The sequence below is a fragment of the Octodon degus genome, unplaced genomic scaffold, assembly GCF_000260255.1.
Source record: "Octodon degus isolate 3935 unplaced genomic scaffold, OctDeg1.0 scaffold00191, whole genome shotgun sequence".
In the NCBI taxonomy this organism is placed as follows: Eukaryota; Metazoa; Chordata; class Mammalia; order Rodentia; family Octodontidae; genus Octodon; species Octodon degus.
Genome location: NW_004524767.1, coordinates 884,023 through 900,472, shown reverse-complemented (window position 1 = coordinate 900,472; position 16,450 = coordinate 884,023). Strand labels below are relative to the sequence as shown.

Here is a 16,450-nt window from a genome sequence, read left to right as displayed (position 1 = left end):
AACTCAGGACCTTGTGCTTGCCAGGGAAGTATTTATTCCAGTGAGCCACCTCTCTGGTCCCAATAGTGATCCTCCTGTGTTCAGCCTCCCAAGTGCTGGGATTATAGGCACTCCCAGTGCTGGGATTATAGGCACGCCCAGTCTCAATCACAGTCTCAGCACACCCCAGGGGCAGGTCCCGCAAGGCACGCCAGGGATCCAACGCTGGTCTCTGCGTCTGCCTAAGCAGGTGCTTTAATCTGCTGAGCTATCTGGCTGGCCCTTGGATTTCCTTTTTTTTTTTTTTTTAAGTGAACCAAAATTTTTATTCATTCATTTCTTGCCTTTGAAGTATCCTTCGATGACATCCTTGGCCTGCGATTCTTTGCCATAATCCTTAACCACCACACAACTGTAACCAACCACTTTACGGGGTTTCCCCTCACGGTCAGTCTTACAGAGGCCTACCTATTCTCCGAGTTTCTTGTTGTCAACCTTAATTAGGTTGATTTGGAGCTCAGCACAAAGGTCCTCCACTAGCTTTACATACATAGGCTCATCGCAGTTGGATGCAAGCACACAGGGATGGGCATGGCGTCTTTTCCTAGGTTTCCTGTCGACCGGTTCCCTTCAGAACTTCTGCGCTAGCAGCATGAGCTTCACGCTTTCTTCCCTCAGCTGCGGTTTTGTTCCGGTTGCAACAACCCACCGCAGTACTGAGACTCAGGCACGTACTTCTCTAAGGCTTTGGCGGCTTCGCAAATTCCGCGTGCAGGGCCATCGTGGATGAGGGCGGTCTTCAGCACCTCTTGTAAAGCGGTGTTGACGTCCATCAGACCTCCAGCAGCAATGCCTCCTCGGCCATGGAGGCGGGTTATGGGTGAAGCCGAATCCTGAAAACACCTGAGCCTCCGCCTCTGCGCAACTCAGCAACGGCAGGAAAGAGCGGATTTCCTTTTTAAAAAGGAAGCCAGTTGGCTTACGGTTTGAGCGTTATTATTATTATTATTATTTTTAGCATTATCATTTTTATTTTTAGTTTGCAGGAATCCTTTTCTTTTTGTGGTTGCTTACTCGTACGTCTCTATGCGGGCTTTTCCTAAACTGATCACGGTGGCAGTGCACGTGCCCCTGCGCGGCTGCACACCTTGATGCTGCTCACACAGGTTGACTTAGTTACTCAGAACTGGGTTCTGTGAGAGCCAAGCACCCCATTCTTGGCTGCACTGATCACCGGAGATGGGCCACATTGCATACTCTTGGCTTGGTCCTCAGAGTTTTCCAAGTCAGGTTCTTGCAGTTCAGCCTTTGCAGAGTCAAATGCTGTCCTTTAAAGAGTCTGTTAGAGTGAATATTAACGTTGGCAGTGAAGGAGGCGTTAACTCACATATCCTCAAGGCCCTTGGATATAAAATGAGAAAACAAAGCAAATACATTTGAATTTGAGAAAGTATTGTTTCATGCTTGGACTCCGATGTTTTTTGCTTTTGTTTTATAATTCTTGAATGTAAAGCTGCTATTTTGAGGTTAAAATTGTCTTTTATAACTAGCACAGAAATATTTTGAAATATTGTCTTAAATGAAAAGCAAGAAAGATTGATTTTTCTCCATGTACATCAAGAAACTTTTTAGGAACTCTAATCTGTCTGTTTCCTCACCAAGTCTTCACTAACTAACCTACTGCAATGTAATAACTTTGTAGGGAAGAAACTATATTATTTCCTGTCTTCCTTTCTTACTTTTTCTGTGGGAATGTAATCTGTGATTTGTCACTGAGCATGCTATATGGTGCTAACATAAAAACCACATTTCCCAGTCTCTGTTACATCTAGCAGCAATTGGTACATCAGGTTGTGGCACAGGAAATGAAAGGAAAGTAGTGTGTGCACTTCTGAGCTGTTTCTTGAGACACGATGTGTTAATCTTCTTCCTCGTCCACTCTAGCTGTCTGGGACATGAACGTGGTGGCTTTCCTGCAACAGCTTTTTTGCATATCAAGGTTACCTTGGTAATGTAGGTCATGCAAGATAGAACACTACACAGAGGACCTTGGATTGCTAAATGAATGCATGTTTGTATATCATATGTCCTTGGCTACCCCAAGGACAGGGATTCTCAGCTTTGGCTGCGCAGTAGAGCTAGCGAGGCCAGGAAATCAGTTTCTACTGTAGGCAGCGTTTGTGAAAGCAGGGAATATAGGCTGATGTTTTTCATATTTGTAAATAGGAAAAAAATTTAAGGAACTAGAATTTAGTTTAATCTTTTACAGTTTTATTACTTTTTAATGACACAATAGCTATAGTTCTTTTAAAAATGTCGAGTGTTGTTTCAATGAATGTATATATTACAAAATATTCAAGTCAGGATAAGCATTTGTATCTCCTTCAACATTTATCATTTAGTTGTGATAGCATTAAAAATCTTTCTATGTTTTTTGAAATATACAATGCTTTATTTAATATCACCCTACTATATAACAGAGCACGGTAACTTATTTTTCCTGTACAAATGCCAGTTAGTACCTGTTGTCCAATGGGTACTAGTTTTGAGGAAACACTGCATGTGTTTCCAAAGTATAGTCAGGGTTAAAAATTAACCCCTGTTTAGAACGGGGATCTAGAAATTATAACTGATGGGCCAAAGCTAGTCTATTTGGGGGAAGCCTATGGGTAGATAATGGTTTTTACAATGGTTACAAAAAGGTGAAAACATTTAAAAGAGTAATAGTATTTGGTGAAACATGAAAATTATGTAAAATTCAAATTTTAGTTTTCATAAATATTTATTGGAAAATAGCTATACTTATTTATCTTCATAATGGGTATTTGGCCACTACAACAGTGGAACTGAATAACTGTGTTAGAGATCATAATGGCTCACAGAGGAAAATATGTACTAATTGAAGGCTTAAGAAAAAAAAAATGAGGCTTATCTAGATGATGCGTGCTTTCAGTGTAAGATTAGGATAATGCACTAGCCTTTCTCCATTGTTTTTATATACTTGTATAGCTCCTAGGTTGGTATTTGCCTTAGGTATAAAAGTAGTCAACAAGTCAATACTTATTTATATCAACCTGTGTAATGAGTCATTATCACTTAGGGTAATCTAAAGTAAAAGAAGGTAGATGTCTAAGAGTAAAAATATGTGTTATGCTTTGGTTTGTTCAATTATCCTTCTATAGTAATTACAGACCCAAGCAACAGAATAGTTATTGTGAGCAGATGGTTCATTGTCTCTGGGTTTGGAATCTATGGCACTGAACTACAAAATATTCAAGGGCACAAAAACGTCATCAAATGAGCATTGTGCTGCTGCCTTCTGCTCTGAAATTTGACTGTCCATTACTCTCATTGCTAGACATCTCTTGATTACATTTTTTTTCTTGTTTTTTGCAGAACCTGGGATTGAACTCAGGCCCTTCTGCTTGTCAGGGAAGTGCTTATTCTACTGATCCATCTCCCCGACCCCTACATTTTTTTTTTATCATGTACAAATATATCAATATTCCCACCTGAGTTTACTCTTTCTTGCCATTTAGCACCTGCAGGCATCTATTACTGCAGCTTTGATTACTTCTCAAGGTGGCTTCTTGGATAGAACTGGGTGAGCTATGTGTGGTCCATAGGAAAAATTATGTAGGGAGTGTCAACAGGACCTTTATAGTTGTACCTCAGTTCATGAATTTAATTGTTCCACAGTTCTAGAAGAGTGACCATGTTCATGTGGGAAAGATGGCTGTGGTTGTGTGATGATCTGATGCAGAGTTTGCAAACAAGACCAAAATTTTACTAAATTCTTTTATCTGCAAATCAAATTATTTGCAAACAAAAGTGTCTGTGAACAGAGGCACCACTCTATAAGGCTGCCTCTGTGTTTTGAAATTTTAATTTTCAAAGTGCTCTTGGGTACCACTTCCTCTCACATTGCTGACCAGGGTGTCTCCAAGCTCTTCTCTTTCAGACATTCCAGGTGTGAGTCAGGCCCCAGTCCTCTGTGTTTCGGATCTTCAAGTCTTCTGAGATTGTATCAGTCTCTTCTAGAAGCCCACCTCTCACCCTGGTGTGAAGGGAGAGGCATCATCCACTCTTCACATGCCAAGATGGTGATAACAATGAGAAAAAATCATAACACATTTATTTCCAAAGATGGCCCCTGCAATATTTGGCTTTCTCCTCTCTTGTTTCTGGCACCTTTACACCCTTGATGAAAAGCAGCAGTTTTTGTTTCCATCCCTTGAAGGAGCACTTCTTATTCAGTTTTGTGAACATAGGCTGAAGTTTGGTATTAGTATCAGATATGTAGTGATCATGTTTGCACCACTGATCTGACTGTGGAAGGCTGAATAGAGAAGATGGAGGAGAGCTGGATGCACGCCTTCAGTTCCCTAGGGTGCTGCCTCTGTGCATGGTGCTCCCCCCTCTCTAATTCTATCCATGCCAATGTTTTTTTCCTCCTTACACTGAACAGATTTGACTTGGCTAGCCATCCCCTTTTATGGGTGGTGACTTCCTTCAGGAACTATTAAGATGCTCTCATGTAGTAGTTCTCAACCTGTGAGCATGAATTGCATCAGATGAGGGCATTGTGACAGCAGAAGGTAATTTCAAGGACATATATTTATATTTTATATACATGCAAAATATTGCTGTTGTACATTAATGAAGAATTATTCTTGTACATGTATATTTATTGATTTTCAAGCATAGGTAGATATAATTAAATACAAGCTAGTTTAAAATATTGCTGCACTTATAGTTCTTATTTGTAAGTCTTCATATATTCTCTTGACAAAATTTTTCTTGTGAAAATAGAGAAAAAGGCTTTTGTTATAAAATGTCTTACAATATACCATGATTGAATTTTGTTTAGTGAAATTATGTTTCATTTATAATGCTTTTTTTTTTTACTATTTTTTAAAGAGAATAAAATGATAATGCTGCATGTTCTCATTCAAATGTGGATGATAAAAATTTTGATCACGCAGAAGTAGAGAGAAAACTGGTGCATGTTAGAGCTTAGGAAGAGTGGAGCTTAGAGAGGAAGGAAAGGGGAAGGCCTGCAGCTAAGCAGGGCAGATGGAAGAAATGAGTGCTCTTGCTCTATATAGTAAGATGACTTGGTTTTGTATTTATATGCTTCAAGAACAACCATAAGAAAGGAATTTGAAAGTTTGCAAAACAAAGAAAAAAATGCCAAGTATTTAAGATGACAAAAATGGTAATGACCTTGATCTTTAACCATTATATTGATGTGTGAAATTATCACACACAAGGTGGGCTCTCTAAATATGTGCAATTAAAACTAAATATAAAGATTATAAATGAAAAAGGATGTTGTTATGATTTAAAAGACTGGGAAAAATGGGTTAAAGAAACCATTAAAAACTAAATGTGGCATGAAGGTATGTTTTTAAGAAAAATCTGATGCTCCCACACTGTTTTCTATTTTGTGCAAAACATGTACCAAAAAATAAGTACAGTTTTTTTATTTTTCATACCTCATTATTATAAAATAGCCTAATTTTATTATTTTATTTTACTTTTTATTTTTGGTACTGGGACTTGAACTCAGGAACTTGTGCCTGCCAGGCAGGCATTTGTGCCCTGAGCTATATCCCCAGCCCCAGAATAGCCTAATTTTAAAGGAGATTTTTATAAGGAAAATATTTTATAAAGAAAATATAGACTAGAGTAAAAACCTTTACTTTCAGAGTAAGAAATCACAGTCTAAGATTTTATATTTATTTGTTAACTGATTTCTTATTTTCCTAGCATTAAATTCAGAAAAGGCCAGGGCTGTGCCTACCTTGTGCATCAGCATCTAGTCTTTCCTAAGAGTCTGACTATCTAAGCCTTTCCTGGGTGGTGGCAGTGGGGCCTAAGAAAGAGTACCAAATCACTGATTTAGAATTCCTAAGCTAATGGTTGCTAAAGGACAAAGAAATTCTTGAATAAGATGCAAATGTCTAGTACTTTAATTATAATGGGGGTAACATTATAATTATTATACAAACTCATTAAGACATGGTTACTCTGTGCAATTGTTTATACTTATATCAATTATGTCTCAATAAAGCTTTAGAAACAAGAAGAAAGAATGCAGTAAATATTGGTGAACCATGAAATAATCTCTTCTGGTTTCTTTCCTTCTTAAATTCTCAAAATTCCTAATTTTGTCAAACTGGACTCAATAAATCCATGTGACTGGAAAGTCAGACATAAAGAATTCTTACCGTAGACAACCAAATAGACAATGAGTCCAATGAAGACTGCTGTTGTTACTACTATTAAGGTAGCCAAAGAAATCTTCCCACACCTTGTGAGCTTCATTTTTGCTTTTGACTCTGTTCTTCTGAGTAAAGAGAACAGAAAAGGTGTCAGTATGAGCCTGATATAGGACTTTCAGAAATAAATCGGATGTGTTATGCAGATGTACAGATTTCCTGCAAGGAATGTAAACATTACATACTAAAAACATGCTAAGATTATATACATACATACATACATACATACATAATGCATACATATATTTTGTCATATATACAAAACAAATATGAATTTAATGTTAGGTGTGAAAATGTATTACATTGGTTGTATACTTAGCTGATTAATGACCTTGGGAAATGGACTTTAAAAGTAGTGAATGTGCTGCTTGGCCTATTTATTTGTCAACATATATGGATAATAGTGGAAATATTAAACCACTGTTCATTCATTTAGAAAACCTTTCTATATTGCTACTCTGGAATGTGGGAGGCTCAATAACTCCAGGCCTCCAATCCTATTGCAAGTGGGTTTCCGGGTTCCTCTTCCCCTATCTTTGCTGAGCAAAGCTCCTAATTCTTCTTACCCCGCCTATTTCCCATAAGTCTTCTGCTATGCCCTGGAGATGGGACTTCCTGTCATAGCCCAGTTGCCTAGTTACTCGTGCCTTTTACCTGCCGACATCATTTCCTTATGCCTCCACTATATATACCCAGAGTTTCCTTTGAATAAACGAGACTTGATCAGAATCCTGCCTTGTCTCCATTTCTCGTGTCTCCTGTCCTTTGTCCCCTCCTCAGTTCCCCGCTCCTCTCCCATGTGACCTTCATTGACTGACCCGCTGGTTCGGGACACTGGAATATGTACTTTAGGAACAAAGACCTCTCCTTATGGAGCTTACATTGAACTGAGTGGAGCTAGGCAATAAACAAAACTGTAATGCATAAAATACATGAAGTATAAAGACATTAGGTGCTACAGAAAAAGAGTAGAACTGGACAAAGGTCAGAAGTGCAAGGGTGTGTGTGAGGGGATGGGGTGGCAAGGGAAGGGAGATCTGAACAGACTTAAACTGATGAGGTGTTAGCCATGTGGCTATCTGGATTATCACAGAGAGGGAGAACAACTCAATGAATGTCCTGAGAAGAGAACAAGAGGGTATGGGAGGAAGAAATAAAATGAACAAGGATGTGTCCATGTACCAACTCTCAAGGATGAATGCAACTATTATTTACTGCAAATATGTACTAATAAAAATTCCAAAAAACAAAGGCTTTATGTGCCTTGTGGTTCATGGAAATAATTTTTATTTTATCTCTCTAAGTCAAATGGTAACATTCATTGGCTTTTAGCAGAGCATTGTGAAGATCTGACTTTGTCTTAATTTAATATCTTTGGCTGCTGTGAAGAAAGAAGTTGTGGAAGGCTAAAGTAGAAGCAGCATGACAAGGTAGAAAATGACTGCAGTTATCCAAACAAGACGAAAACTTGGACCATGTAAAAGAAAACATGTTGAAGTTTTAGTATGTTCTGATTACAAAGTCAACAGGGCTTTCCTAACATATTACTGTACTGTGTGAATGGAAGAGCAAGTCAAGGATGGCTTCTAGGTCTTGAGTTAGAGAACTCAAAAGATGGAGATGGTGATGAACTGAGGGGATGGGCATAAGTTGAATGTTGTTTATTTTGTTTGTAGAAATATTCAGTAGCTATTCAGATGGAGATATGGGATGGGCATATAAGTTTGAAATATGGGTTTTAATATAAATTTGCCACTCATCAACATATAGATTAGACTCTGAGACTCAATGAGATTAACAAGGGAATGCATATAGGTAGAGAGAAGACCAAGAAAGCATCACCAGTGCACTCATTAGGTTAGGGAGAGGAGGATGATCCAGCAAAGGATACAGAGAGGAAATGACCAGGGAGGTGGGAGGAGAGCCAAGAGAAAGTAGTACCCTGGAAGCAATAGAAGTGTGTCAGTGATTAGGGAAGCATTTGTGCCAGATGAGAGCTCAAACTGGATAAGCCAGTGGACACTGACACTAGCTTAGCATTTAGAGGTTACTACTGATCTGATGAGATACAAATTTTAGGAATTAAGGTTATAGGATCAGTTAAAGATAGATTAAGAGAAAACGGGAGTTAGAAAATCCAAAGACAGTGACCATTAAACTCTCTTCCAAAGAGTTTGCTAAAGAGATTGATTGGAATGTTTGGGGAGAAAGTGGCATCAAGAGAATTTTTGTTACAGATAAACTTTATTACATAGAGAGACTATTCAATAGTTATTATGTAAGAACCAACATTGTGAAAATGGCCATACTCCCAAAATTGTTATACACATTTAATGGAATCCCAATTAAATTAGTATATGCACAGATCTAGCAAAAACATTCTTAAAATTCACCTGGAACCAGACGAGACCTAGAAAAGCAAAAGCAATCCTGGGCAACAGAGGAAAGGTAGGAGGCATCACAATTCCTGACTTGAAATTATACAAAGCTGCTGTGATAAAATCAGCATGGTACTGGCATAAAAACAGACCTGAGGCTCAATGGAACAGATTACAAATTGTAGACACAAGTACAAGCACACTCAAACACCTTATCTTTGGCAAAGGGGTCAAATATGTTCATTGGAAGAAAGCCTGTTTAATAAATGGTGCTGCAAATACTGGCTTTCCAAGTGCTGAAGGCTTACAATAGCCCCATGTCTATCACTGTGCACAAAATGATAGTTAAAATGGATCAAATATTTAAATATTAAAACTGTGGGGCTGTTGAGATAGCTCAGTGGCATAAAGTGCCTACTAAGTCAAGCTTAGGCAGACACTGGGGACCATGGTTCGATCTCCAGCACCACATGCTGCACCAGCCCTTCCCTCAGGGCAGGCTGAGCTGCCAAAAAAAAAATTAAATATTAAAACTGAAACACTAAATCTTCTGGCAAAGAAAGTAGATAGAAACCTTAAGGATATAGGGATAGGTAAAGAGTTCATGAATGAAAATCAAACTGCAAGGGAAATACTTCAAAGAATCAACAATTATGATCTCCTGTTTTTGAAAAATTTCTGTACATCAAAAGATATCAGCAACAGAGTAAAATGAAAATCCATAAAGTGGGAGACAATTGTAGCAGGCTGTCTTTCAGAAAAAAGACTCCTATCTAGAACATATAAAGAATTAAAAAAAATCAGGCCTCCAAAATTCAAAGAATCAATCCAAAAATGGGCATCTGAGAATATACATTTCACAAATGAAGAGATACAAATGGTAAATAAATACGTGAAAAAATTTTCAACATCACTGGTCATTTAAGAGATGCAAATTAAAATAACAATGAGGTATCTTCCTATGCAAGAAAGAAAGGCTGTCATCAAGAAGTCAAGCAATGACAAATGCTGGAGAGGCTGTGGCGAAAAAGGAACCCTTCTTCACTGGAGGGAGTGCAGGCTGGTACAACCATTATGGAAATCAGTACGGAGATTCCTCAAAAGCTAGGAGTGGAGGTCCCATTCAAATGATCTATTCCCCTCTTAGGTATCTTCCCAAAAGAAGTGAAATCATAGCACAGTGATATATGTGAATCCATATGTATGGCGGTGCAATTTGTCATAGCTAAATCTTGGAAACAATAAAATGTCCATCAACTGAGGAATGGATAAAAAAGATATATATTTATACAATGGAGTATTATTCAGCTATCAAAAGGAAAAACTTGAGGCTTTTGTAGATAAATGGAGGTGGCTAGAGACTATTGGTAAGTGAAATAAGTCAGATCCACATGTGCAAACATCGTATTATCTCACTAATCATATTATCTCACTAAAAGGTACAGCAAGGCCAGTGAGCTAGCTCAGCAGTCTAAGCACCTGCTTAGGCAAGTGCAGGAACTAGGGTTCAATCTCCCACAAAACATGCCGCACCACTGCTGCCCCTGGGCACACTGAGCCAGCCCTTGTCTCATTCCTCTTGCCTCTGTAAGCCCTCGCAACCACAAGTTCATCTTCCCTTTCTAAAATTTTGTCATTTAAAGAACATTCTATGCATGTAATCATCCAATCTGCAACTTTTTGGAATTTGATCCTTTTTGGTCAGCTTTGGAGTTTTCTCCAGAATTATTTGAAGACTGATAGGTTATAAAGTTTAGGCACGAATGATATGGAGAACTTGGAAACAGTAGGACAATAGTTAAATAATAATATTAAAAGCTTGTAAAATAAACTGTCACATGATTTATGAATTGAGAGGCAACTTTATTCCAAGGTAATTTTTTTTAATGTTGTAAAATAAAAACTAGAGTTTGATCTACAAAGATATACAGACAGTATCTCTTTAGAATTTAAATATATAACTAACTTTTCTTGAGACAGGGTCTCATTGTGTTTTTCAGCCTGGGCTTGAACTCACTGTGTAGCGTAGGCTGGCTCCGAATTTGACATGATCCTCTTGCCTTCCTCCCCTAAGTCCTGGGATTACAGATGCGCACCACTATGCCTGACAGGACAGTTTATGATCATATTTATTGAGGATTTTCTATGGAAAAAATACTGCGCTAGGCATGAAATGCAAAATGATGAACAGGATTACTAATAAGTTTAAAATGAAGAACTATAAAAATAGCATTGCATTATATATCAGCTGACTGGGGCTGCCACAACAAACTCCCACAGAAGGGGAGACTCCGGTCGCAAATTCCTACTCACCGGGCGGGGTGGGGGAAGTACTGCGGATTGGTGCGGGGCGGCCCGAGGGGGTGGGAGAGGGTCCGGCCCATGCTGCACCTGGGCTGGGACTGGTCCTGCCTGTTCAGGGTAGCAGGAAGCCCTCCACACAGTCACCGGATCTGGGCTAGGACTGGGTCTGAGTTTTCCCGGAACTCAGCAGAAATTCCTACTCGGCGTGCGAGGTCGGGGAGGTATTCAGCAGGTTTTTGACACTAACAGTTAATTGGCAGGATTCTCACCCTGACTCACTATATATGCTGATACCTGTGAACTAAGCAACTGCACTGAATAGTAATGTGCAATACTAGGGTCATACTTGGAATGCCTGTCATTCTGGTCTTCTAAATACATACTTTTTGGCATATCCTATCAATTACTGCTATACTGCCTCTCAAGTGAATGCTTATTTTAAAAAAGGGTAATAAATGAAAGCAAAAAACAAAAAAAATGTCACAGGACTGTCCTGCTACAGTGCTGTATATGGTTAGATTTCTAAATTTCTGTGTAAAAATATGTAATTGTCTATTCCAACTTTTAAAAAATATTTTTTATTTTTTTTCTTCACATTCTGTAGGGATCTAAATTTTAACATATCAATACTTGACGGAAAATACCTGTTCCATGCTATGTCTAAGATGTTTGATATTCAGACAGATAGTGAGGTTAAGTTCAACTGCCTATGTTATAGGGTAATAATATCATTAAGTTTCTCTTCTGGAGGATTAACAATGTAAGTTTGCAGACCAAAAATTGTAGAAAAAGAAGGCTTACAAGGACAGCCAACATTTTGGCCCTAACTTTTCAAGGTCAGTGAGGACTCAGGACATAAGAGAACCTATACTGTAGCATCATGTAACTCAGTGACATCCCAAATTTTCTGATCAAGGAGAGTATGGGGCCACAGAGGAAAGTGATCGATGATGTAGAGTGTGCCTAAGGAGAGTCACATGGACAGAAAACATTCTTTCAGACTTTCACAGAAAGCAAATTGGTCAAGTAATGGCCATGACTCATCCACATGGCTGACACTGACAAAGGATCTACAAACTGCAGTACAGGGTTCAGGGTAAATCTCTGGGGATTTGATGGTCTTTGTCAGATACAGGAGTTACATTTCTTGTTATATAGGTCTTTCTTTATCTTGGTCTTAACCTTCCAGCAGAAAAGTATAATAATGAGGTATGAAAAGTAAAGCCATGTTAATATGTTGATCTGTAAAGGACCGAAATCACCAGTTCTGACACTGCTAGTCCTATAGATAACCCACTACTATTATGGACTAGTGTACTATATTAGATTATTTTGCTGCGTTCACACACCTACTATATTTAAATGGCAATGGAGTACCCATCTCTGACAAAACTAAAGAAAAAAAGGGGATATAAATGAAGGACTATTTTGTATCTGTATATACAAAATAGGACAGATACACAGCTATTTTCTCTTAGTTCAATGAGAAGAAAGATTTGTACTAATAGTGTTTGCACAGGATATTATGTATGCATCTTGTATTATGAATAATCACTATGAACACAGCAATATGCAATGTATTAATTATTGAAAGTATCCTAGTAATCTGTTTTGGAACTTTCATTGCCCTTTGTTTCTCAATAAAATTAATAAAAAAAGAAGTGAAAAGAAAAAAAAATGAAGCCACTCAGGTATACTAATTAATAAGATAACAATGATATAAATAATTATTTGCAGTTTTTTAAGGTACAATGGCTTTCACATGAACTGTACTTAAAATTATTCATTATTTTAAAGGATAAAACTCAGGTTTCTCATATATTACTTACAGGCCATAAGAAGCTGAGCAATTTGATATAAGGGATTTAGAACCCACTCCTTAGAAACTGTAATAGAAGATTCTTACTCTAGTTTTGTTAAATAAAAATTAATAAATATTCAATTTGATTGAATATATTTCTGTGTTACTCTGATAGTTGATATGCTAAATATCAATGCAAATATTAAAATGATGTTATGAAAGCTGTGTATTTGGAAATTACATTGCCCAATATCATACCCTTTGCCTCAACTCTGTAAGGCAGCTCTGCTCACCACTATACCCCCAACACCCTTTTCCTCAAATCTGAACGATGGCATAGTTACCAAAACCTAAACTGTTTTTAACAAATTTATTAAAAACACCAGCTAATCTCAATGGGTTGCATTTTCTTGAAGTGCCAAGAAGGATTAATGTATGTGTGATTATTTATCATTGTGTTAATCTGATTACTTTAAGAATCAAAACTGTAAAAGTTATTTGTCTACCTGCATGTGCAGAAACAGTATATGTCTTTGACTTCTAAATCAGTTTCTCTCTGAATAAATGACATTGCTGAGAAAAGACAAAATCCTCTTTTTTTGTTCTTAGTTCCAACTAAAATGTTAAATCATGCTGTTGAAAATATATATCAGCAAAACAATGAAAAATTATTATTTATTTTTAAAAATGAAAATTAAGATTTAAATTTTGCTCTATTGCTTTCTATAGGTGGAGTAGCATATTGCAAATGAAAATAATAGTATCTATATCATCATACATCACTAGAAATAGACAAATATCTTGTGCTCTCTCCGTGTTGATGCTGAAATATCCTCTTAGATGGTAAAATCCCCCATCCTACTCCAAGTTTCAGCAATTATACTTTTCATCTATATTCTCATTATAATGGAAATAGTTCTCAAAAAATTAATACAAACACATTTCAAGGATTAAAATTTATCCAACTGAATTAGTTTTGGTTTTCTTTTGTTTACAATTCATATTGCTCCCATTGCCCCAAAATGCTTGAGGGCACAATCCTCTTTTAAGAACTTTAAAGCACAAAGGAAGGGACCCTCGTGACTTTGGCCCCTCAGACACTTGCTGAGGAGCAGGGCTAGTCCCGCACCCACCTGTGCCACAGACAGGTCCAGGCCGCCGCACCGCTGCCGCTGTCCCTGAGCCATCTTCCCAGCGAGCGCTGCCTCGCACAATCATGCTTCGTCTATGTAGCTCACAAAATTCTGGGGCTTTTATGCATTTTATGATAATGACGTAATGATAATACTTAGCACTTACACAACTTTTCATCTTCAAAGTGTTTCCAAACATTTATTAGTTAATTTTAAAACAATAAAACATGAGCTGTATGTATCACTCCATAAAACACAAAATAGTCATATGACCCAAGTGGGGACTAAATTTAAAACCCAGTTGTGACTGTGCAAGCAGGAGGGCCATGTGGTTCAAGCACAGTTTTGGTTTCTATCCTTTGGAAGACTAGTGGCTCTGCTTCTCTGTCTCTGAATTCCTCTTCCAAAAGTGATGCGAACTTAGATTTGCGCTTCGATGAAGTCAATGGCTCTTAAAACGCTAACTGTCCATTAGGATCTGAATACTTTCCAAGTCATAATTCTTTTGCCTCCTTCAATCATGTATCATCTTTTCATGACTACCTTGAAATTCTTACTGCTATGTTAATATTAGTGGCCATTAAAGAGTTTTTGATACTCTGAAATCTGCAGGGTGTTGATTTCTTGTTAAAAAAAAATATGGGTTTAGCCAGTAATTTTCTAAAAAGTTTTGGATATCATTCTATATTTTACCAGCCAACTTTGATATTAGCTTGGAGGCCAGGTGGGGCACACCTTAATGTTTAGTGACCTGGAATGAAGAAAAAGAATTTGCCAGAGGCTGGGGGAACATATGTGACAGTCTTTGCTGAAGGGACTCAGTCTCATTGTATGATCAGATAGCATCATTGTCCTGACTATTTTACCTGCTTTCTTTCCAGAATATGCATAGTAAAAAATTATCAGAGAAATCACATTTATATCGGAATAAAAAGATTCATGATGACTGTGTGCTTATCAGGTACCAATAGTAAGCTGATCTGATCTGTCTGTGTGCTTTAAATATTAGTTAATTGTATTTATTTGAATACCCCAGATACTTTATTTTTGGCAATGTGTTTGAAATACCTATTGTATTCTTCCTACTCTAACTTGTCTATGCAAATCCTATTCTTCTTTTAGTATAGGCCTAATTCTACTTTTTCATGTGAGATTCTCAAAACAGTGCATTCTCATTTGAATCTCATAAATGCTAATAGACCCACAGTATCTTACAATAAAATAGTTATGGAGCTTTGTGTGTATTAGACCAGGAATTACATGGGAAGCTCCCTGAATTATTGTCCTAGAATGATAAAAATATCCAGGTAAAGGTGCTTTCTTCCTTCACTGCTCAAAAAGTATGTATAGCACATCAACTATGGAGTTCACACTATGCTAATTATAGAATTAGAAACAGTGTGCTTATTTACAATCTCCTGGTAAAGGCACTCACATAAACTGGCAGTTAAAGCATATCAAATAAATATTGCAGTGTACATGCAGCTCTGTTGAACTGCATAGAAGTGAAAGCTAATTCTGTTGTTGTGGGTAGTGATTAGGGAATGAGATATTTAGAAGTATTTAAGGAAAAACATAGGATGATACCTTTAAGAGATTCTATAGACAAGTGATATAGAAGAATATTGTATGACAAAATCCTAAAATCCCTATTAAGCCCTATAATTTTATGTATTTTAAGTGTATTCTATGTATGTATGTATGTATGTATGTATGTATGTATGTGTGTGTATTTAGTACAGGGTCTACAGTGTCTCACTACACAGATCAGACTTGTAGTAATTCTCCTGTTTACAGCCTCCTAAGCGCTGGGATTATAGGCATGTGCCACCAGGCCCAGTCTCAATTGTTGTCTCAGCATGCCCTGGGGGCAGGGACAGCATGGCAAGCCAGGGATAAAACCCTGGCTGCTGCACTTTGCCTAAGCAGGCGCTTTAGTCTGCTGAGCTATCTGGCCAGCCCTTAAGTGTATCCTATATTGACCTAATATTTATTATGACGTATTAGAGCACTTTGAAAAATGAAAGGTAGAGACCCAGTCTTAGCCCAGGTCCAGTGGAGAGCTTCCTGCTACCCTGTGCCAGTGGGACTAGTCCCAGCCCAGGCACAGTGTGGTCCGGACCCTCTCCCACCCCCTTGGGCCGCCCCCCACCACTCCGCAGTACCTGCTCCACCCCGCCCGCTGAGTAGGAATTTCTGCTGCGTTCCGGGAGCCCAAAGACCCAGTCCTAGCCCAGGTCCAGCGAGTGTGTGGAGAGCTTCCTGCTACCCTGTGCCTGTGGGACCAGTCCCAGCTCAGGTGCAGCATGGGCCGGACCCTCTCCCACCACCTTGGGCCACCCACCACCACTCCGCATCACCTCCCCCACCCCGCCAGCTGAGTAGGAATTTCTGCCGAGTTCCGGGAACCCCCAGACCCAGTCCTAGCCCAGGTCCTGTGAGTGTGTGGGAGAGTTTCCTCTTCCCCCTACTTCACCTTGCCACCTCCATGTACAGCTCAGGCCTGGCATACACACCTGGGGTGTAACCCTGAAGCTGCAATCCCTGCAGAGAGTGTAGAGGATAGATCCA

General features: G+C 38.4%; 2 protein-coding genes and 1 pseudogene across 2 annotated transcripts in view; 1 reads left to right on the top strand and 2 right to left on the bottom strand.

Annotated features, from left to right (window-relative positions):
• The window catches only part of LOC101573961 (transmembrane protease serine 11C-like), a 92,273-nt gene extending 78,309 nt beyond the window's left edge, over nt 1–13,964 (bottom strand). The window contains 2 exon segments of the mRNA XM_012517552.1: nt 6,213–6,331; nt 13,876–13,964. Coding sequence (XP_012373006.1) covers nt 6,213–6,331; nt 13,876–13,964 — 208 coding nt within the window.
• On the bottom strand, nt 306–3,944 carry LOC105743940 (annotated as a pseudogene).
• Nucleotides 13,965–14,147: 183 nt separating the features above from the next.
• Nucleotides 14,148–16,450, top strand: part of Nupr1 (nuclear protein 1, transcriptional regulator) — a 9,447-nt gene continuing 7,144 nt past the window's right edge. The window contains exon 1 of the mRNA XM_023704183.1: nt 14,148–14,156. Within this exon, the coding sequence (XP_023559951.1) occupies nt 14,148–14,156 (9 nt within the window). The remainder of the gene's footprint in view (nt 14,157–16,450) is intronic.